The sequence below is a fragment of the Podarcis erhardii genome (genome assembly GCF_964252035.2).
Source record: "Podarcis erhardii genome assembly, chromosome: 13".
NCBI classification, from domain to species: Eukaryota; Metazoa; Chordata; class Lepidosauria; order Squamata; family Lacertidae; genus Podarcis; species Podarcis erhardii.
In genome coordinates, this window is record NC_138502.1 from 54062309 (window position 1) to 54085771 (window position 23463).

The 23463-nt window shown below is 45.1% G+C and overlaps 1 protein-coding gene across 3 annotated transcripts in view; it reads right to left on the reverse strand.

Annotated features, from left to right (window-relative positions):
* MYO1H (myosin IH) overlaps positions 1–23463 on the reverse strand; it is a 78167-nt gene that overhangs the window by 972 nt on the left and 53732 nt on the right. For all 3 annotated transcript variants that reach the window (XM_081836498.1, XM_081836499.1, XM_081836500.1), the window contains exons 20-31: positions 22383–22496; positions 21997–22073; positions 20299–20367; positions 17646–17730; positions 17345–17504; positions 16295–16378; positions 8826–8919; positions 7202–7257; positions 6934–7069; positions 6438–6508; positions 4658–4752; positions 3805–3904 (exon numbers count right to left, since the gene is read on the reverse strand). In XM_081836498.1, coding sequence (XP_081692624.1) covers positions 3805–3904; positions 4658–4752; positions 6438–6508; positions 6934–7069; positions 7202–7257; positions 8826–8919; positions 16295–16378; positions 17345–17504; positions 17646–17730; positions 20299–20367; positions 21997–22073; positions 22383–22496 — 1141 coding nt within the window. The remainder of the gene's footprint in view (positions 1–3804; positions 3905–4657; positions 4753–6437; positions 6509–6933; positions 7070–7201; positions 7258–8825; positions 8920–16294; positions 16379–17344; positions 17505–17645; positions 17731–20298; positions 20368–21996; positions 22074–22382; positions 22497–23463) is intronic.

Below are 23463 nucleotides of genomic sequence, written 5' to 3' on the forward strand. Positions count from 1 at the left end.
AATCAAAGCAATACGTACTGCTATACATCATATCTGTAATAATTTTGGTATAGACACTTTGACACAGCTTTGTTATTATATTCAGAAACATTTATCCGAGTGTTTATTGCGGTTTTATTTTTAATATTTAATATTTAACATATAATTGTTGCATGTCATATGTTCTAATGTAAACAAATATATATCTCAATACAAGCACATTAAATAGTTTAAAGATGAAAATTGATTTTAAAAAACTTCTTTACGAGCAACGGGGGGCTGGGCTGGATGGACCTTTGGTCTGATTGATCTACTTTTGATGTTTCTCTTTAGAAAGCACCGGCCTTGAAATAATTTCCAGCCTTCACTTATTTTACTGCATTCATTAATCAGTTCTATCCAGTTCAGACCAGATAGTTCTTTGTATATTTTCTTCATCTTGTTGTTATCGTATTCCTTTCTTTGCGATCTCTGATGATTCTCATAAGCCGACTAAAAGCTGGTTTCTCTCTCTGTGTGGGTTTAGTCCAGGACAGCCCTGTTCAGCACCTCCGTAGACAAGATCATCATTGTCCTTTATTTTTCCAGGCTACCAGAATAAATCAAATAGATCAGGGGGCTCTGTCAGGTCAAACTTCAGTTTCGTACTCCTTCTCCTTCCTGCATTCCTGAGACTCCTCCCCCATCTTTCTCTTTTCTCCTGCAGCCTGTCTTGGCGAGACGCCATTTGTTGACTGCGTCATAAATATTCTTCAGCGTCCACCGATCTTTTTTCCATCTCCCACACAGCTCTTAAACTTCTGCTTATGCTTCTTAAAAAAACGCAACGATCTTGTTTCTTTCTGGAGTGGAGGATTATTTTTATCACTTCATATCACATAGAGAAAAAAGAGTTTTTCCTCCACCCCCCTTTGTTCCAAACACACAGTCTCTTGGTGATATCATATCAAAAGATTTACTTATCCGTCCGTCGCTCTCAGTCGCAGAGATCCATTATTCAGCAGCCTTATCTGTCGTGCACTGCTTGATATATGTGCTTCAGGTTCATTTCCAATCATCTGTTTCCAATTATAAATCCAAACTGAAGCAACCAGCACGCGCTGATCGGAATCGGCGTCAGGAAGAGCTGACTTCACCGAGGGCTCGTGCCAAGTGTTCTGCACCCCCACCTCTCGGATCAGGGGGTGCATTATGAACACCGCTGGCAAGACAGGGTCCCCCATATCCTGGTGGGAAGGGAAGGCTGCCTACTTCCCATAGCAGCCCCTAAACTACCTCAAGTGGGTCAGAGAGATGTTGTTGTCGGCCATCTTCCAAGGCGCCCCCTGGTGGACTCCGTCCAGCTTCCTGCTGTCAGAGGAATCAACCAGCTGCCCAAAGAGAAGAAGCCCCCAAGCAGGACATGAAGGCAAGAGCAGCCTCCTCCCCACTGACGACCCCCAGCAACTGGCATTCAGAGGACTGTCCCCTCTTATTCTGGACAGAGTGCACAGACATCATGATTCATGGCTATTGATAGCCTTCTACTCCAAGAATTTGTTTGTTTTTTTTAAATAATATTTATTAAAGATTTTCAAATATAACAGAAAAGAAAAACATCCGAATTTAAAGCCTTATTTTCAATGTCATCTTTCCAGGACTTCCCCTCCCCTCCCCCTCTTGTATTCCAGTTCTTTCAAATAGATTCAGCAAGTTCTTACCCCAAATTTTAAAGTTATTATCATTAACCCAATTTAAAAAATATTTTCCCATCCCCTAAAATCGACCTGTTCCCTTCCACGAGTTCCCCTCTTAAATATACAATACAGATTAACATAAAAAATATAGAAAAAAAGAATAAAGTGTAATTTAACACCCTTTGGATTCCAAATTTCCCTCCCCCCCTTTCCCGGTTACGTTCCCAATGACCGTCAATGTCTACTGTCATCCTGGAGCTCCCACATCTAAGCCATAATCCTTCACCAGTCCGCTTTGCCATCCTTTTAATAGTCTTTGCCGTCTTTTGGTCATCTTTGATTTCAAATGTCCGATCTTGGAAGGGGTCTATCTTCCAACTTTGTCCAGTTCTTGTTATTCTTGTTGTTCTTGTTGTTCTCTCTTCTCCTCTTTTTTTTTTTTTCCCCTGCTCTCCTGCACAAATGTTCTAATTCCAAAAAGCTTGTAATTCCTCTACAGAGGCTTTGTTATTCAGGAACAAAACATTACGTCAAGTCCCTTCCATTCTTCAATAGATAAATCTATTGTCTCCTTTAGTGTGTAGACCTCTGTAGACAAAATAGTGTTCCATTTCTGCAGTTTCCCAGGAGATAAAAAGTCCGATTCAAATTCCATGCCAGCAATACTTATAATGACCCACAGCTCCTCTAGAGGGATTATAGTAACTCAGTTTCCTTCCCGATCACACCCACCAGTCAAAGTAACTTATTATTCCTTGTTTTAAACAGTTTATATCCAATTTATAACAAATGTAACCAGTAAAGTCCTCGTAACAAAGTTCTCTTTTTGTTCTTCAGTTTTGGCAGCTCCTTTGACAGCTGTCAAAACCTCTATTTCTCCTCTCCCAGCGCTCTCACGGATCGCTCCCGGGGTTTCCGGGGGGGGGGTTGTATTTTAATTCACATTCCACTTTTCTCCTCCAGCCCAGCTTATAATTTTCCATCACAAAATTAATAACTTTATCAAAAAAAAAGTTGCACTCGATCTTAGTTGTCAGGTCCTTTACTTTAGCTCCTCTACAACAGGGGGGAGGCTGACTTCCTTTTTGCACCTCCCCCGCTCGCTCCGAATTTAAGAAAAAAATTATTCCCCTTTTTAATCCAAGTTCCAATTACTCACGGGTTATTCTTTTAAGTCCAGATTTTCAATGGAAGAAGTCAGCGCTCTCCGCCAAATGGCATGCGGCTTCACTCGGCAGGGGAAGCGGAGGACTCACAGCACCCCCCCCGTCACCCGCTCCGTAGCCTTTAAAAAGGCTCCTTCGCGTGGTCGGGGGGGGGGCGCAAACGGTGCCCGCCGAGTCACCATGCCCATGGGTTTCAGCGCCCATGGTTTTTGAGGGTCCCCGCGTCGCCGGCGCGGTAGAACCCAGCCCCTGCCGAGCAGGCTCCCTCCGGAGCTCGGAGGGAGTCCGCCATTCGGCGATGGCGCCAACCCGGAAGTGCTACTCCAAGAATTTGACCCAGTCTATCTATGTGCTGCATGTAGAAGTCCTTTCTTTTATCTGTCTCCTAAATCTTCCAACATTCAGCTTTGCTGGATGTCCAACAAAACAGTTGGGTGAGAGAAAGAGCAGCTGTTCCCTTCTTCAAGTGAAGAAGCTGTAGTTTGAGCCTCAGACTCCAAAGAGGGATGGGCACAAAGGTTACAGCTCATCAGCATGGAAAATCACAAACAGATTATCAATATAGACAAATAAGGGGGCAGCACACCTGCCTGGGAGGTAGAAGGCTCAGCACCTGACATTTCCAGCCCTTGTCGTCCACCTAGGCTAGGTGGACAAGCAGCCTCACCGTCTGGCCTAGGGGGCAGCTTCACATGCAATTATTCAAGCAAGGCCAACTTAAACATACCCAAGGGACTTTTGAAAGCTTGCTTGGCTTCATGATGGTCTGGTCTGACACTATACCTGGGTTTAATTGGATTCCTCTTGGTTATCTAGACACTCACTTGCAATGTTCCTACACTGGTCTGCTCACCACCCCAAGTTACCTGCAAAAACCTCACTCCAGCTACATTTAGGCCCCTAAATCTGCTTTGCTAGTCATTCCTTCAGCATCCAGTTCTTTGCCTGTAGAAAAAGGGCCACAGTCATTGCAAAGGACTTACCACCGTCAGTTGTCCATTTTTGGCTTTGTAGACCTGAGCATCTTGCCCAGTGGTGAAAACCATTGTTCCTTCTTTCCCTGAACTGATTTGGAACTGGAGGCTACAAAAAGAAACACCAGCAATGACATCCACAAGCCCACCAGGCTTAGGTGCAAAACCACCATCCTGGCCTCTAGGGAAGGGAGAGAAGACCTGCTCTCCATGCAGAAATAATAAGGCTGATAGTGAAGTCCCTGGAGAGCCTCTGCCAGGAATTGAAGTGGGTCCCAAAAACACAGGTGTGTCTTCAACAGTCATGGAAAGCTGTACAATTAAGGGACCAGTTGCACTTCAATGGGATGGGAGTTCTGCAGTTTGGGGGCCCTCTCCTGGGGTTACAACCACCACCCCCTTGCAGTTCAGAGGGCAGCAGAACTACCAAGAGGGGCTCCTCTGCCAATCTTAGCACCCGAAAGGGCCTAGAGGGAAGGAGGCAGTCTCAGATATTTCATTTGGGACCCAAGTGGTTTTTCTGAGCCACCTGCACTGGGACAAGGATGTCAGAGGCATCAGGCCAGAATCCCCCCAGTGGCTGTTCAGATGCTTCCCAGAAGCCCACTTACAGGCTGTGAAGGCACCAGGCCTCTCCTGCCCTTCCTAATTCAGTGGTGTATCCTTCCCAATGTGGCATCAGAACAGCCTCTTCAAAATAGTCCCCTGGGTTTTTGCTTTAAATACATGGAGTGTGAAATTCAGGCTGATAAGCAGGCCTGTGCTTCCTATGTCAACAGATGTGGGTGATGCTTAAGAACGATCAATCCCATGATTTCATTCATTTTCAAATGCAAAGGCCTCAGAAGAGTGAGGGACCCACCTTCCCTGGACCACCGAGACATTCTGCTTGTGGGCCAGAATGCAGAGTTTTGTGACCGTCTCAAAAAAGTGCTCACACTGCAGAATGGCGTCTCCCTGGAAGCAAGAAATGGAGTCAGGCAGGGCTCTCCATTCAAGGAGAAACTCCCTTTTCACCACTGTGTTATGATCAGACAGCTGCATTTGACAATTGAATACAAAGAGGTTAATAACACTTTTCAAAAGCAAAAAATAAAATAAAAAAATGCACTTGGGCTAAACATGTCCCTATACCAGTGGTTCTCAAAGGGTGTGGCAGGAAAATTCTTTTTTTCTTCTTCGCATTTTCTAAAACAGGAACATAGAGCATATTTAACCCCCCTCCCCCCGTCCCACTTACAACTTCGTACCAAATACCACATTTATACATATACCATATGACTTCTCTTCCACACTTTTCCTGGTTCCTTTTGCTTTTCTACTACTCCGTGTTGGGACGTGGGTGGCGCTGTGGGTAAAACCTCAGCGCCTAGGACTTGCCGATCACATGGTCAGCGGTTCGAATCCCCGCGGCGGGGTGCGTTCCCGTTGCTCGGTCCCAGTGGCTGCCAACCTTGCAGTTCGAAAGCATGTCAAAAGTGCAAGTAGATAAATAGGGGCCGCTTACTAGCGGGAAAGTAAACGGCGTTTCCGTGTGGCCACGTGACCCGGAAGTGTCTGCGGACAGCGCTGGCTCCCGGCCTCTAGGGTGAGATGAGCGCACAACCCTAGAGTCTGTCAAGACTGGCCCGTACGGGAAGGGGTACCTTTACCTTTTACTACTCCGTGTAATCCACATATTTTTAATCATCCAATTTGTTATCTGTCAAATACTCTATTTCAAATCTGCTGGATTTACTTGAGTCCTGCAAACTATGAATTTGCCTATACTGGTTTTTGAAATAGTAAATAAACTTTATCCATTCCTCTTTATATTCCTGATCTTTGTTTTCTCTTATCCCGTTTGTCAGACCAACCAGTTCAGCAAATTCAAACATTTTCTTCCTTAGTGGGTACTAGACTTGTTCTCCCCCTTTGTGCCAATAAGGTTCTAGCTACAGCCGTGGTTTATAGTAGTAAACTCTTAGACAGTTCTGCCAATCTGATGGGTGTTAAATACTATCTGTGGGACATTTTCATCACATTTTCTTTTAGCACATAACATGCCATAAAATTCATATTTATTTTCCACAACTTTCCCCATAATTCATAATCAATACTGTGACCCACATCTTGTGTCCACTTAATCATGCTCGATTTCACAAATTCCTCTTTAGTTTCCTGCTCCAACAGCAGTTTGTACATTTTTTATAATACTTTTATATTTGTATCTAATAGGACTTTGGAAAACACACTTTTGTTCTGTAAAGCCATTTTTCCTAGCTATCTTAAACAATTCATTAATCTCATGTAGTTTGGTGTGCAGCCCCATATCCTACCACTAAGGAAAATAAAAACTGGTAAGCTAACTTTTCACGAGTACAGAAGAGGAGGCCTGGGCTGAATTAGGCCAAAGGGGCCCCCTCTAGCCCAGCATCTTGTTTTCACAGTGGCCCCCCTGATAATAGTAAGAGCAAGACCCGAGTGCTCTCCCCACACTTATTCAAAGTCATGCCTTTCTCTTCTGATAATGATTAGCTGTATCACAGGCATCCATTGTCTGAAAGTAAGGCGTTCCTTTTGCTCCTTAGCTTGTTTTATTTCCATGCATTTCACACACACAAATACACACACACCATGGGCAAGTAAAGGGAAACTGCTACCTTCTCTGGTTTGCTGTCTTCTGAAACATGGATGACTAAGATATGGTCGCCCAAGCTGCTGGCAGAAAGGCCTTGAAAAAAGAATGCAAAACAAAGTCACTTGCTAGAAAAATTTGGAAGGACTGCCTTTCTTTGCCAAGCTGCAAAGAAGCCTGGCAGGTAGATTTTATTGTGTGCTTGGATGCAGAACTGAGTTTCATTCTTTACTGCTTCCTCTCCCTCGCATGGGCCATTTGACAGACTGCAAGAAAGGGCTGTTATGAGGTGGGGGAGGGGGCGGTCAACCTGGGTCCCTTTCAGGCTCTTTGCTAGAAGAGACTGCTGAACCAGCCCAACCAGTTCCTTTGCCAGAGGGATGGCCTTGGCTAACCAGGCCATTTATGCTATCCAAACAGGTTGCTCTGTTGCCAAGGAGGCAAATGGGCGGGTCTCTCCCTCTCACTTGGCTGGATGCCTGGGAAGGGAAAGGGTTGCCCAAGAACAGCAGGGATGTTACCTCCAAGGGTGGCGTACTCAATCCTCTGCTTGATCTTGGCCATCTCCACCACATAAGCTGCCACACGCGTCAGAACCAGCAGCCGCTCTCGGGGCTTGAAGCCATTCCGGTCGTACTTCACCACCGGCGTCACATACTGAAAACCAACCACGAGGCGAGTCTTAGAAGCAGAGGCAGCTTCGCCTGAGAGTCACAGCTTTAGCCACACACCATTCAAGGACCACTGTGCAGGTTGGCCTGCCCTTGCCCCATGCACCCCAGCCCTCACCTTCACTCTCTCGTGGCGGATCAGCTGCAGGACTTTGGGGCTCAACTCGCTCTCGTCTAGGAACACAGGAAAGAGCAAGGGTCACAGTCCCGGCACAAAAGTGGGGAGCCACAAGGAGACATGCACAAAAGGAAACTGATCTCGGGGAGAGATTTTAGGCTGCCTCTGGCACAACAAAACACATATCCCAGTCAGTACCAGCTCTACCATTAGGCAAAGTTGATTGTTATGGAAGGGCAGAAATGGCTATTTATTTACATATTGTAATATTTATACTTCTGAAGGCAGGAAGGAGAGGTGCTTCTGGGATTAATTTTTGCCTCAGTGACAAAACAACTTGCACCTTGATCAGCTGCTCCATCTCTGAACTCAGCATCCCCTCAACCCTCCCCTGGCACAATTAAAATGCACGGTTCAAGTAAGGGGGCTGAAATACCAGAGCCCACAAACCTATTAAGTCAATGATTGTTGACACATTTATGCTTGAGATATTCTTTGTTACATTAATCTTATTACAGTGGTACCTCGGGTTACATATGCTTCAGGTTACAGACGCTTCAGGTTACAGACTCCGCTAACCCAGAAATATTACTTCGGGTTAAGAACTTTGCTTCAGGATGAGAACAGAAATCGCGCGGCAGTGGCGGGAGGCCCCATTTGCTAAAGTGGTGCTTCAGGTTAAGAACAGTTTCAGGTTAAGAATGGACCTCCGGAACGAATTAAGTACCACTGTACATATAAAGCTTTTAAAATATGTATCAAACCCTTTAATTATGTACCAGTTAAAGTTAAATGTCTGTAACCCAGCTAGACTGATGTTTTGCAGAAGCAGCTCTCATGCCTTTCTCCTCTACCTGTTTTTGTTTGCTAAAAGCATCCCTGGCCAGAATTCTTTGTGTATAGGATTACTGTTGTGAGTTGGGGTGGGGGGCTCAGTCTCTATGACACCCTGAGTTCCTTCCAATTCTTGGGTTCTGTATCTGTGGGGGTAGAAGGTATAAGAGCAAGCCTGCTAAACCAGTCCCTCTGCCTAGGCAGTGGTTGTGGCTGACTACATGTGAAGAAAATGTGAAGCACAACCAAGTAAGTTGCTCCATGCCATCAAGCGAATGGGCGGGTCTTTCCTCTGCCCCACAAACTGCTAGGGAGGAGAACAAAAGGCAGAGTTGTGTGTGAGAGCCGGAATCAGTTTAGAGACACAGAGACCTGCTTGCTCTGTGCTGGACCCCAAGCTGTGTCTAATGGGGAAGCAAGGTCTGCTAGGGTGTTAATGCTGGGAGCCCTTCTATCCTCTGATCAGGTTGTATACATGGGCAAATAAAACCATATAGCCTAAAGACACCAGTCTCTGCCAACCTTCATTCCAAGGACCCTGGGTTTGTCTGCTCAGGTAAGCCAGCTCCAAATTCTCTTCTGTTTCCAGGGCGACTCTTCCTAAAAGATGCCTTAGCTATGCAAAAGTTTGGTTAGGAAATCAGGCTTTTAAGCTTTCATTCTCCTCTGCTTGTGTAGCCTTACATATCTGCATTTCCTTGCAAAGGAGGAGCCCACAATGTGTGTGTCAGGCCTTGTGCCTCCAGTGAACCAAATCCTCAACCAGCCTTGCCCTTTCTGGTCTACTCACTTAGCCTGGTCTCAAGAAACGGTTCATTCAGGCTCTGGGCATAGCCAGCCTTCTTCCCGCGGAAGATGCCACTAGCAATCACTTTTTCCTCCATCTGTTTTGGAACAAAAGAAAGAGACTAGGCCAGTATTTTGCAAGAAGGAAACCACATTAAAACTCTTGCTTCAGGCTGATGTGGGGAGTTGTACTTATGTTACTAAGAGGCATAAGATCAGGACACCTTCCTTCCTGCAAGCCATGGGCTCAGTTTTATTCATTCATTCATTCATTCATTCATTCATTCATTCATTCATTCATGTACAGTGGTACCTCGGGTTACATACACTTCAGGTTACATACGCTTCAGGTTACAGACTCTGCTAACCCAGAAATATTACCTCCGGTTAAGAACTTTGCTTCAGGATGAGAACAGAAATTGTGCTCTAGCGAAGCGGCGGCAGCAGGAGGCCCCATTAGCTAAAGTGGTGCTTCAGGTTAAGAACAGTTTCAGGTTAAGAACGGACCTTCAGAACGAATTAAGTTCTTAACCCGAGGTACCACTGTATTTGTTGTTGTTGTTGTTGTTGTTGTTGTTGTTGTTGTTGTTGTTAATAATAATAATAATAATAATATCCTGCCTCAAGGTGTCTTACACAGATATATTAAACAAGCTAAAAACAGAAAATAAAATCATTAAGATGCAATTAAACACATAGATTTAAAATAATATAAAAGATCTATTAAAAATACAGATAATTACAACAACAACAAATCACAGCAACAGCCCTTTCCTCAAAAACATTCAGTTCTTCACCAGCTGACGAAAGGACAGCCAGGAGGAAGCCATTCCGGCTTCTCCAGGAGGCGTTCCGGAGTCTGGGAGCAGCCCCCCCCCCCGAGAAGACCCTCTCCCACACCTCCATCCACTAAGCGGGCCTGTCAGGGGGGGCAGGACTGAGAGAAGGGCCTCCCCTTCTCAGAGCCCAGGCAGGTTTGCATGAGGAACGGGGTCTCTCAGGTACTGTGGACCTAAGTCCACAGTATCACCGGCACCACTGACTTCCCGTTGTTTGCACTGCTGCTTACTGGGAGGTGGGCAGCGGGGCAAGGGGATGCGAAGACCAGCGTGGTGCAAACGCACCGGCAGGAAGCTATCCAGCACTCCAGGTGATGCATTCGTTTGGTTGTTGTTGTTGTTTTAATACTTTATTGAAACAATACTTTAAAAACAAATAAACAATAAACAAACAAACAAACAAACCACAAAACACTACAGTAACACTAAAGAACAAACAAACAAGAAAAAGCATCACATATTCCTTTGACTTCCATTCATCCTGCTATGTTTTCTAGGCTTCCCTTTCGATTTCACACTTTGTATTATCACTTCTTAATTTTAATTATCACTTAATTTATTTGTGTTTCATATTGTCCTGCAAGGTTCAGCCTAGACTCGTCAAAGCATTTTTACAATGTAGCTGTAAATATTTGTTAGGGAACTGCCATCAGCTCAGAGGCGAGAGGTGGAAGGGCAGTTGTGTTACAGGGAGCCTCCGAAGATCTTACGAAGCAGTTCCTCCTCTGGCGAGGAGGAAAGCCCCACCTCAAGTGGGGAGGGGGTGCAGGGACCAGAAGATGCTAGGGAGAGCCCCAACACCGAGCCTGAGCAAAGCGGAGGGGAGGGGAGGCAAGTCCCCCTTTGCCAGAGCCCACTCTGCGCAGTCGGTTTGGGCGCAGAGAGGGGAGGAGAAGGATGGGGGTCACACGACTGTTATGCTGGGGGAGGTACAAGGACCGGCCATGCCCAGATTCTGTTAGCGACTGAGCAGACATGGACTTGCGACGCTCTGCACTGTAAATAGTTTGTATTAATAATAAAGCCTGGAAAAGACAGGTTGGAGTCTTGCCTGTTTGCTCTCGAGCAACCACACCACCACCTGACAATATTCTTTAAAGACATTCCATTCTTTATTTAAGCTATGTTTTGAATCACCTCTTAAGCTGCCAGTCATTTTGGCTAGTTCTATATATTCTATCATCTTCACCTGCCAGTCTAATTTGGTGGGTATCACTTCTCCTTTCCAATTTTTTGCTATCAAAATTCTAGCCGCCATTGTTGCATACATGAAAATTCTTCTAAACATTTTCGGGATTTCATTAAACATGATTCCCAACAGGAAGACTTCTGGGGTTTTTTGGAATGAACCCTTTTAAAGTTCATTATATATAATGTCACAGATTTTTTTTTTTTTTAACTGCGAAAGCTTGTATAGGGGAAAGCCACCAAGGGGTTTTCAGTTTGAGTAAATCTTTATATTTAGCCCATACTTTACAAAGGGATTTTCTTATCGTATGATTCAAAAAACCCTTGTGGACTTTCACCTTGTCATAAACCAGATATACGTGCCAACCATAATGGCTGTCAAACCCCTCTATGTCCAACAGGTCTGTGTTTTGCAGTACTACCCATTCACGAATCCAAGTTAGGCACGCTGCATCGTGATACAATCTGAGGTCAGGTAAGGAAAAAACCCCTCTCCCCTTAACATCAAGTAATAGTTCATGCTTAGTCCTAGGTCTTTTCCCTTGCCATATGAATTTCGAAATGTCTTGTTGCCAGTCCTTAAAGCAGTGTATTCCCCCTAACACCAGAATAGTCTGAAACAAAAAAATAATTATCGGAAGGACATTCATCTTAATTGTGGAGATTCTTCCCCAAAAAGAAAGATGTAGTCTATCCCAAATTTCCAAATTTCTTTTTATCTCATTCCAAGTCTTTATGTAATTTTCCTCATATAGGTTGATATTCTTTGCCGTTAGCCAAATCCCTAAGCGCTTGACTTTCTTCTTCACCTCTAATCCAGTGATTTTATAAATTTCATTTTTTTCCCTGCAACTCCATATTTTTAACTAACAAATTTCGGTTTTTTTACAGTTAATTTTAAAACCAGCCACCTGTCCAAATTCTTTTATCACCTCAATCACTTTCGGAAAACTTTCTTTGGTATTTTCCATAGTAATGATAAGGTCATCAGCGTAGGCTCTCAATTTGTAAGATTTTCCTCCCAATACTATACCTCTTATACCTACATCATTCCTTATTTTCCTATTCAGAATTTCCAACACCAAGATACATAGTCATGGCGATAGAGGAAACCCTTGTCTAGTTCCCTTCCGTTTATTATAAGTCTGGACTGTTGTCCATAATATACTGCCTCTACAGTATTCCTCTGACAAAGGTTTCGCCAAAACCCACTGACCTCCAGGAAATATTATTGAACGCCTTTTCTGTGTCAACCAGCATTAATGCAGCTTGCTTATTGCTTCTGGATTGCAAGTATTCTAAGATGTTAATGATGTTTCTTATATAATTTTGCATTTGGCATCCAGGTAAAAAACCAGCCTGATCTTTATGTATTATTTCCTTCAGAACCTTTTTTAGTCTTTCTGCTAAGATATCTGCAAAGATCTTGTAGTCACTATTAAGTAATGAAATTGGCCTATAATTGGTGCAAAGTTGTAAATCAGGGGTCGGCAAACTAAGGTCCGTGGGCCAGATTCGGCCCAATTGCCCTCTGAATCTGGCCCGTGAACGGTTCTGCAATCACCGCTTGGATAGGCGCAATCACCATTTTTTTTTCAAAAAAAATTTGGGCGCCATTTTTTTTTGCCCTTTCTCCCTCACTATGGCAGCCTCCCTCCTCCCTCCCTCTTCCTGGCTTCTCCCCGTCCTGTGGAGGAAGGGGGCTGGGCTTTAATAGGAAAAGCTGGCCCAAAAAGGAGGGGTGCCGCTGCCGCCGGCCCCCAACCACAGGCAGAGCAGCAGAGGTGGGCAGGGCAGGGGAGAGAGGGAGAGAGAGAGAAGCCCCCTCCACCGCGTGCGCGCACTCCGGCCCACCACGAGGTCAGGGGGACGGTGAACCAGCTCCCTCCAAAAAGTTTGCTGACCCCTGCTGTAAATCCATCCCTTGCTTAGGAATGAGCGTTATATAGGTCTCTGACCATGAAACTGGTGTTTTCCCATTAACTAAAATATTCATCATGTCTTTTAGTGGGAACAATATAAGTGTTATGTACTGAAGTTCTCACCCTGGGCCAGCAGGGGGGTACTGTAGATAGTTATGCAAATGAAGGATCGAAAAGTGATTTTCAGTGATTGGATAGTTTTAGAAAATGGCAACAGTTGCATTGTTCTGGAGCTCTATATAAGCAGGCTGACTGAGCTCCTCAGTCAGCTCTGTTCTGGCATCTGAATAAAGAAGAGCTGTTTAAAGAATCGCTGTGTCGTCTGACATGTTCACCCACAACTTAACAATAAGATCTTCCAATTTTTTACAATAACCGGCTGAAAGTAAGTCCGAACCTGGGGGTTTTCCTACTTTTGCTTTTTTAATTGCAGATTGAATTTCAAAGATCGTAATTGGCGCATTAAGCATGTACATTTTTTCACTTGATATTTTTGGTAGATTGGTATGTTTTAAAAATTCTTCTATCTTTTCATGGTTTGCCTCTCATTTTTGGTATAAATCTCTGTAATATCTTACCAAGCTTTCACAATCTCATTTGGATCATCTATTGTTCTCTCTCCTATTCTCAGCCTCTTAACAACTCTTTCACTCTGTTTTTCTTGAGTTGCCACACTAGTAATTTTCTGGGCTTATTTGCAAATTCAAAATTTTTGTTTTAATACTTTGATTTTCCAATAAATTTCTTGGTCAATGATCGTTGCAAATTGTGTTTGTAACAATTTAATACTCTGTTTAATTGTTCGCTTCCTGGATTCTTTAGGAGTTCTTTTTCTTTCTTTTTTGTTATCTCTTCTAAAATTTCTGTTTTTCTCTTCTCCCTCATTCTTTTTTGAAACATATTTTGTTGAAAAAAGAATCCCCTAATCACCGCTTTTCCAGCGTCCCACACTACTTTAATATCTGTACCTTGATTCATATTAAACTTTAAAAATTCTCTCAATGTCTTTTTTGCTTTCTGTAAAATTTCTTCATCATTTAATAAGTTTTCATTGAGACTTCATCTTGGTTTTTTTAATCTCTCCTCTTAGTGTTAACATGACTGACTTATGATGAGAAATGGTTCTCGGTAATAATAATAATAATAATTTATTATTTATACCCCGCCCATCTGGCTGGGCCTCCCCAGCCACTCTGGGCGGCTTCCATAGAAACCAAAAATACAGTAAAATATCACACGTTAAAAACTTCCCTGAACAGGGCTGCCTTAAGTTGTCTTCTGAATGTCAATCGCTTTGACATCTGCTGGAAGGGCGTTCCACAGGGCGGGCGCCACTACCGAGAAGGCCCTGTAGCTTTGCTTCTCGCAATGAGGGAACCGCCAGAAGGCCCTCGGCGCTGGACCTCAGCGTCCGGGCAGAACGATGGGGGGCACAAGAACGATGGAGGGCACAAGATGTTGGACATAACATTATGATGGCTGACTGGGAACAGTTATGGACCACAGGTATGAAGTTTACGGCATGTAATGCCTTAAGAGAGAATATAATGAAAATGATCTACAGGTGGTACATGACGCCAGTCAAGCTTGCAAAAATTTATCATTTGCCCGATAATAAATGTTGGAAGTGTAAAGAGATTGAAGGTACATTCTTTCACCTTTGGTGGACATGCCCAAGGATTAAGACTTTCTGGGAGATGATTTATAATGAAATGAAAAAGGTATTTAAATATACCTTTCTGAAGAAACCAGAGGCCTTTCTCCTGGGCTTGGTCGGCCAATTGGTGTCAAAGAAGGATAGAACTTTCTTTATGTATGCCACAACAGCAGCAAGAATACTTATCGCAAAGTATTGGAAGACACAAGATTTACCCACCCAGGAAGAATGGCAGATGAAGGTGATGGACTATATGGAACTGGCGGAAATGACTGGCAGAATCCGAGACCAAGGAGAAGAGTTGGTGGAAGAAGATTGGAAGAAATTTAAAGTTTATCTACAGAAACATTGTAAAATTAAGGAATGTTAGAAGGATGTTGGAATGAAGTAATGTGGTTTTAGCAGAAATGATATAAAGGATTAAGTAAAAATGGATTGTTAATTGGTGAAAGAACAGAATGTAAAATTATAGTATATTAAGATAAATTATTAGGATAAAAATAAAGATGGAAAGGATTTGCTGAAATATCTAATTGAATTAAAATACAAAAAAGGGAGTTGTGAGGAGGTCAAGGAAATAAGCAAAGGAAAGAAAGTTATGTAAAGGTTGGGTTTGTTTTTTGTTTGTTTGTTTGTTTTTGCGCTTTGTTTGTTTAACTTTTTCTATTTTTCTTTCTGTAACCTTCAAAACTTTAATACAATTTATTATAAAAAAACAACAACAAACAGCTGTGCAAGCCTTTGGGAGGCAGAGATGCAAGAGGGCATCAGAGGAGAGAGGGAAGGAAAGGGGGACGGAGACCAGTGTTGCCTGCGGCACCCCTGACCCTCATTCAAGGCACCCCAGGGTGCCATGGCACACGGGTTGAAAACTACTGGCTCAGGGGAATGGAAGAAACCCCAAACCTCTGGCAGCTCTTGTCACAAGAGTATTTGATTTTCCATGAAAAGAATTGCTTTTAACTGTCCTTGTCTTTCCCCACAAGGAAACCAGGGCCTTCTGGTGGTTCCCTCACTGTGAGAAGCTAAGTTACAGGGAACCAAGCAGAGAGCTTTTTCGGTAGTAGTACCTGCGCTGTGGAACGCCCTCCCATCAGATGTCAAGGGAATAAACGACTATCTGACTTTTAGAAGACATCTGAAGGCAGCCCTGTTGAGGGACGTTTTTAATGTCTGATGTTTTATTGTATTTTTTATATTTTGTTGGAAGCCACCCAGAATGGCTGGGGAAACCCAGCCAGATGGGCGGGGTATGTATGTATGTATAAATAAATAATAATAATAATAATAATAATGTGAGAGAGCTGCAGTGGAGGTCTTTGGCCCTTCTGAGAGCTCCCAAGCCTCTGCACCTCTGAGCCTTTGCAGAGTGCACTGTCAGCACGACAACAGGTGAAAGGAGGAAAAGTAAAGTTACATTATATTAAGATAATTTACAGGACTAAAATTTTAAAAGAGGGAAAGGATTTGCTGAAATGGATAATTGATCTAGAATACAAAAAAGGGAGGTGTGAGGAGGTCAAGGAAATAAGCTAATGAAAGATTAGTAATGAGGAGATTTGCTGTATTTTTCTTTGCGTTTTTGTTTCTGTTTAATGGATTTTATTTTTCTGTTTTTTCATATTGTGATGTTTTGTTTTTTGTGTTGTGTTTATTGTGTTGTTTTGTTTTTGTTTAATGTGGTATTTTTACTTTTTCTTTCTGTAACCTTTAAAATTTTAATAAATATTTTTTTTAAAAAAAACAAAACAAAAAAACAGTAGATGCAACTAGGAGCCAGGGGGACGTACCCAGGACAGATTCCAGCTCCCAATACCGTTCATTTTAAGAATTGAGCCCCACAAAAACTCAAAAGCCCAGACTTTACCTGTGCCTTCTTCTGTGCTGTGATGCCACGGCAATATTTCCGGACAAGGTTTCTTGTGCAGATCTTTCTCAGGAACTCAGATGTCTAGGTTGAGAGGGGGGGAGTGTAATCTGTCATTTGAAGTGGGACAAGATGGATGTTTGGGAAGGGGCCTTAACGCAGCATGCAGAAGGCCTCAGGTTCGAGTCCCGGTTTCTGGCTAGTGAAGACTTCAGCTTGAGAGAGCAGCTGCCAGTCAGAGCAGGTGGCACCAGGCAAGATGGGGATAAGGCAAGCTTTTAGCAGCAATGGGGGACCTGTGACCTTCCATGCCATATTGGGACTGCAAACAGCACTGAATTTCAGCTCCGTAAGGCCCCTGCAGCTTGATCTCAGTCTGCCCTAGGAATGGGCAAATCTGCCAATCTTAGTTTCTCTGTGTTTTGCATTTTTCCAGCCACTCTCCTCTTTCCCTCCTCAGCTTGTGACATTCCTTCCAGGAAAGTCCTTGTGACAATTCCTCGGCATTTTAGTGCAAATTTCTCCCAACATATACAAGCAGTTTGGCCAAAATATGTACATATCGTGTTTTCTGTTAAATATATATACATACACACATACACACCTAACATAATATTGGGTGCTATTTTCAGTGAAGAGGCATCTTTGTGTACACCAAACTTTGTTGTTGTTGTTGTTGTTTAGTCGTTTAGTCGTGTCCAACTCTTCGTGACCCCATGGACCAACACCAAACTTTAGTATATGCCTATTTCCCTACATGTGCCTTGGCTGGAGAACTGCATTGCAAAATTTGGAGAATTGCGGATTCCAAAGGACGGCTGAGCTTTGGTTCAAATTCCTTCCCTTCATCAGTGCCCTCAGCTAACATGAGAAGGGCTGGATCAGACCAAAGGCCCCTCTTGCCCAGCATCTCAGAGTGGCCAGCCAGGCACTGCGGGACACCTGCAAGCAGGGCTTGAAAGGCAGCTGCCCCCCTCCCACTCTTGTTCCCCAGCGACCGGCATTCACAGGTACAGTAGCTCTGAACATGGAGGTTCTAACAGCTCTCACCTCTTGCATGATCTCTGGAGGCTTAAGCCAGCTTTTGTCCAGGACGTTCTTTGGGATGTGATCTCTGAGTTTCATAAGATAGGTGTACTGCACAAGCCTCACAAAGTCCTTGTTATTGCGGTTCAGGGGTTGCTTCCGGTGGATGAAGCCTCTGATGTACCTACAGGAGTGGTCCATTTTACTGATAATTTCATTGTTTTAGTCTTCTTGTAAACCACTCTGAGGTTTTGCTTTGCTTTACAATTCAGCAATCCAATGTAAATTGAATGAAACAAACAAGCAAACAAACAGGCCAGCTTACTTCCGGATGGTCTGGGCTGCCCACAACCTCTTTTTGGCCAGCTTCCGGGCCAGGACTCCTCTCCAGCAGGACTCCAGTTTAATGGCTGCAAAACAGAGAGAGGCACCATGGAGGGGCAAGAGGACCCTTTTGGACAAGGGCAGAGCAAGAAGAAAGAGGGGCTGCCAAGAGGGATGCGAAAGCCCTGACCTGCCCCACCATTCCTCCAAGTCAAGCTGCCATGACCCCTATTTTGGGGGACTCCAAATTAAGGAAATGGGGGGAGATTGCCCAGAATGGTTAAGCTTTGTGGGGGGGAGTTGTGGAGTTTTGTGGGGGGGGTTGCCGACAATCGCTCACCCTCCTGAACACCACTGCCAATTGCATGCCTTGCCAAACCCACCAATCATCTGTCCGCTCGCTGCCAGCAAACACCAAATGACCACCCAATTGCTGCAGCAGCCAATCCCCCTTCTGCACTATCCGTGTGTAAGACGACCCCCCATTTTTAACATATTTTTCTAATAAAAAAACCCATAGTCTTATACACAGAAAAATGCGATCCTTTTTTCCTCATCCCAAGCCAAAGAGGGGTCATAAGTACCCGAGAGACGGAGGGAGCTGAGCAACTGACTCTGGTTCTCACGGGTCAGGAAGGGACAGAAGTCTCTCCCTCCCAGGAGAGAGACTTTAAAAGGCTGAGCTGCCTTCCCACCATCAGGGATCCAGACTGGACTTTCTATAAAACTGACCATCCTTGTTGACTACTTGTAAGTAAACCAAACAACCACAGTGTGGCAAATAGGCTATGCTTAGCCCAGTTTTAGAGCCACAGTGCTCTGGTTCATTGTGAGGTCCATTTCGACCTTCTGCCTGCTTTCCCCCTATCTTTTCTAAAAAATAAAGTTTTCTGAAGGCCAACATCAGGGTTTTGGAATCCCTATGCTGGGAGGTGCGGTTCAGAAACCGCTGGAGGCAGCAGCATGGCTTAGCTGCTCGGGTGCCGGGTGCGATGCACGCATCCTGCAGCCAGGGGCAGGGCAAGCTGCCCATGGGGGCGGGGCGAGCCAAGGGAGGGTGCGCTGCATGGAGCCTCTCCGCAGCCTCCCCCTCAGCTGTAGGGCAGCTGAGGTGGTGGGCAGACGCAAGCCCCAGGCTGCTCGAAAAAGCACCGCGGAGCTTGCAGGCAGTCCGCCCACCGCCTCTCCCTCAGGAGAGACGCATAGCTCAGGCACGCTGCAGGCCCCAAAGTATGAAGCCCAGTGCCCCCCGCCTCACCTGGCTACCAGTGGCGTAGGAAGGGAGGGTGCAGGAGTTGTTGTTTTAAAAAAAGTGTTGGGAGCCCAAATTTTATTTATTTTAAAAACACATATTTTTGCCATTTTGTCACCCGCCTCAGTGATGAAACCTGGGGCAGCCCACACCCACCGCATCCCCCCTTCCTATGCCACTGCCTGGAGGGCCAAAGGTTCCTCCCTTCCCACTTCAACATAACAGTTATTTTATAGAGTTTTAAATATTTTATTGTGAAGCTGCTTGTAAGTAATATCAATGAATAATAATGTCACATAATTGTGGCAGAGGACAGACAGCAGAGAGCAAGAATGCGCTGTTCTTGCTGAAGACCCAAGTAAACACTGAATTAATTTCTTTGTTCAGCTGCACTATTCTGAAAACTAGGAAACAGAGAAGCTGAACAAAGAAATTAATTCAGGAGAGTAGACCCCAAGTATGTCCCTCCAGTGCTCATGTCCCAGCTGAAATGGGAATCTGTAAAGGAAAGGAAAGTTACCCACCCCCTCCTTGACCCGTTTCCAATCCATCTAGGCACTAAAAGAACTTGTAACTAAGAACAGGGGGCCAAGTTTTATTTTACAGTGGTGCCCCGCAAGACGAACGCCTCGCAAGACGGAAAACCCGCTAGACGAAAGGGTTTTCCGTTTTGGAGGCGCTTCGCAAAACGAATTTCCCTATGGGCTTGCTTCGCAAGATGAAAATGTCTTGCGAGTTCCTGCGGGGTTTTTTTCCTCCCCCCCTTTTTCTAAGCCGCTAAGCCGCTTATCAGCTGATCCGCTAAGCCGCTAAGCTGCTAAAAGCCGCTAAGCCGTCAATGGGCTTGCTTCGCAAGACGAAAAAACCGCTAGACGAAGAGAATCGCGGAACGGATTCTTTTCGTCTTGCGAGGCACCACTGTATTAAACTGTAAGCCTGAGAGCAGGGACCACCTTGTTTCTGCTACATTCTAGCAGAGGTGTAGGAAGGGGGGGCGGGAGGCGGACCCCCCTGGGTGTCATTGCTGAGGGGGGTGACTTTCGGTGTGCTGCCCGCCCACAACGCCCAAGCCTACCCCAAGCCGTCAATGGGGGGAGCGTGATAAAAAAAATTCCACGCTGGGTATCACTTGACCTTGCTCCGCCTCTGCAGTCTGGGACACTTTCCAGCTGAAGAGGGGGCTAACCATTGTTTACACCAAATCAATAAATATGCAGCAAATTAACGTTCGTTAGTAACATTCAGAATTGCAGCAAGAAGCTGAATGTTAGAAAACAGCATTTGAAATAAAATGTTTTGGGTCTCAATTCCAAATAATGCATTTTTTATTTAAAAATCCCAAATTGGTACAAAACCAAGCAAGATCCCCCTGGGGGTTTTGCAGCCAAGATCTGCTACTTACCTGCTTCCCTCATCTTTTGGAACTCACGCTTCCCTAAGCATCCTTTGTATTTGGCTTGTATTCTGGAAACTGAAAAGGAAAAGCAACTGGGAATTAGAGAATGCTAGAGTTGGAAGGGATCCCCAAGAGTCATCTAGTCCAATCCCCTGCAATGCAGGAATCTCAGCTAAAGAATCCATCACAGATGGCTGTCCAAGCTCTGTTTAAAAAACCTCCAATGAAGGAGAGTCTGCCACCTTCCGCAGGAATCCAGAGCTTAAATTTCCCTGAAAATATACCGTATTTTTCGCCCTATAGGACGCACCGTCCCATAAGGCGCACCTAGTGTTTTTTTGGGGGGGGGAAATAAAGGGGGGGGAATTATTTTCCCCCCAGGCGCAGGGCTGGGGCGGGGGAAGCCCAAGCTTCCCCCTACCCCAGCCCCCAGAACAGGCAACTCTCCGCAAGCCGTGGGAGCTCAGCGCGCCCAGCCTTCAGCATGCAAGCAACTCTCCACAAGCCGTGGGAGCCCGGTGCGGGCTCCCATGGCTTGCGGAGAGCTGCGCGAAGCCTGGAGAGCGAGAGGGGTCGGTGTGCACCAACCCCTCTCGCTCTCCAGGCTTCAGCAAAAGCCTGCATGCGCCCCATAGGACGCACACACATTTCCCCTTCATTTTTGGAGGGGGAAAAGTGTGTCCTATAGGGCAAAAAGTATGGTATTTGTGAGGTGAAAGTCTACATTCCAAGTCTAGTTTTAAACCTGGGACAGGCAACTTGCGACGGCCGTTCAGATGCTGCTGGGCTCCCAGCTCCCCTCCGCCCTGAAAGCCAGCGCAGACAATGGTCAGGGGCAGGATGAGAGCAGGAGTCCAGCCACTCGTTCCCCACCCTTGAAGGACAGAAGGTTAAAATGCTTCTGGTGGGCACAAGGTTGGCTATGTCGAAGGAAAGCTGAGGAGGTGAACAAAACAATTAGTTGGTAGATAGATAGACGAAGATTGTCACACACCACCTCCAATTTCCACAGCAGAGCAGGATGCCAGGGAGTTCCAGGCACTTAGCCGGGTCTGCGTTTTGTTTTGGACAATGAGTCCCAGCAGAGACTGTGCTGTCTTTATGATATATGGTTCATTTACACATAAATGCAACCTGAGCCTATGATGGAGGGGTTCAAAGCATTAGACTCCATGAAGGTCCCATCTCTTCCACTGCTGCTGCCTCTGATTCGAACAGACACCCCCATAAATTTCTGAAGTAATCTACAAATTTCCTTTTTAAAAAATCTGCACAAAAAAATCAATTTACACATTCCATTGCAAAATACCTATCTAAACAAGGATTGTATGTCAAGGTACACATTTCTAAACGCTTTATCCTAAAAATGCATTTTACGTGGATTTTTGTTTATATCTTTAGCCAAGAGCTGTACTGAAAAATCCAAAGAAGTGCAAAATCTGGAGGATGTTTACATTCTGATCTGTGCAAATTAAATCAGCTCATGTAAAACTGCAGACCAAATAAAATTCTCCTCCATTCCTAGTTGCAAAATCCACCTGCTTTTAGCAATCTAAATTTCCTGCAGGCCATGTGAACTGCAAGGCTGTGGTCTTCTCAGATGCTGCCTAGGGCAAACCCTCACAGAAACAAGGTGGCATCAAAATATTCAGTTAAAAATGACTTTTGGGGATTTGCAAGATCAAAAGTGGGCAAATTACATACCTAGCCGATTTTTTCTAAATTCAAAGGCATCTTCTGTGGCAAACAGAGTTCTTGGGAAACGGATGAATATTTTGGTCCTAAACAAGAGAAAATCATCCAATAAGATGCAGGCATCCAAAATTCTATCATTTGCTCTGAGGGTGGTCTCACCAAATTTAAGAACTCCCAGGAAGAGATGGGCAAAATCTGTCCATTTCAGTTTCTCCCCATTTCCCCCTTTTAAGTTCAGTTCACCACATTTCCACATCCATTTGCAGTCCTCATGAAAACACTTCCAGATTTTTAGCACACATTTCTCCTAACAGACACTCTTCTGTAATATTTTGCCCAATGTACACATTTTTGCAAGCAATTTATCCTAATGCCTCTTTGTATGTTGCTCTTACTTTCCCATTTTGTACTCTTCTGGTTTGTAGCCAATATGCTTGATTAGCTTCTCAACTCCTTTGGCAGCCGTCCCTTGCCAGTACGGCCAGGTATCTGGACACAGGGACTTGTACCTAAAAACAAAATTATAAATAAATTCAGGGACTAAAGGAAAGTGTGTTCCAAGCAAATCTCCTGAGCCACTTCTGACCCCCCTCTCAGGAGCTGGAGTCAAGTGTACTCAAAGCAAAACACGGTATCAGTGAAGTTAACTCTTTGTTCAAAGAAGCAAAGCAGCGCAGGCCTAGTGGTGACAGCAGCCCTTGCCAGCAGCCCTTGCCCCCATGAGGCATTTGCAAGGGCTGAAGGTCCCTCTTTCCCACCGCTCTCTAAGGCTCCTCACCCAGTTCCTTCCCCAGCAGCTTAAGGCTCTGTCTGCTTCTCTCTCTTTCCTCGGCGTGTTCTAGACCATGGCGAAGGGAAACTGGTCGCAGCAAGAGGGGGAGACTCCCCGGCTTCTTCTCAACGCTGTCTCCTGGGCCCCGTCCTCTCCTGCCTCTGAGCCTGGGCCGCTCTCCGCCACAGACTCTTCCTGCTCACCAAACCCTGTGGCCTCTTCCAGCACCGCCTCCTGCCAGTCTGCTCCCTCTTCTCCCTCTGACCCCTCATTGTCGTCCCACCCCCACTCCCCAGGCCCCAAACCTTCTTCCCTTGGGGGTCCCCGGCTGGTTCCTCCCACCACAACTCTGTGACCAACCAGTCCATGAAACCTCCCTTTACTTTGCCTATAGGGCAGTTGGTGCAGTGAAAGTAAGAATGTAATCAAAGCCTGCTGGATCAGGCCAATGTCCTACCTAGACCAGGATCCTGTTCTCACAGAGGCCAACCACATGCCTCTGTGGGAAGCCCCAAGCGGGACTGGAGCACAAGAGCAACTCTCCCCTTCTTTGGTTTCCAGCAACTGGTATTCAGAAGCCTTGCTGCCTCCAACCAGCCGTGAGGCAGGTGACTCTGGCCTGCCTCCAGAGTCAGAGGCAGTGATGCTTCTGAATACCAGTTGCTGGAAACAAGGGGGTGGGGGGGAGAGATCTTTGGGCCTCA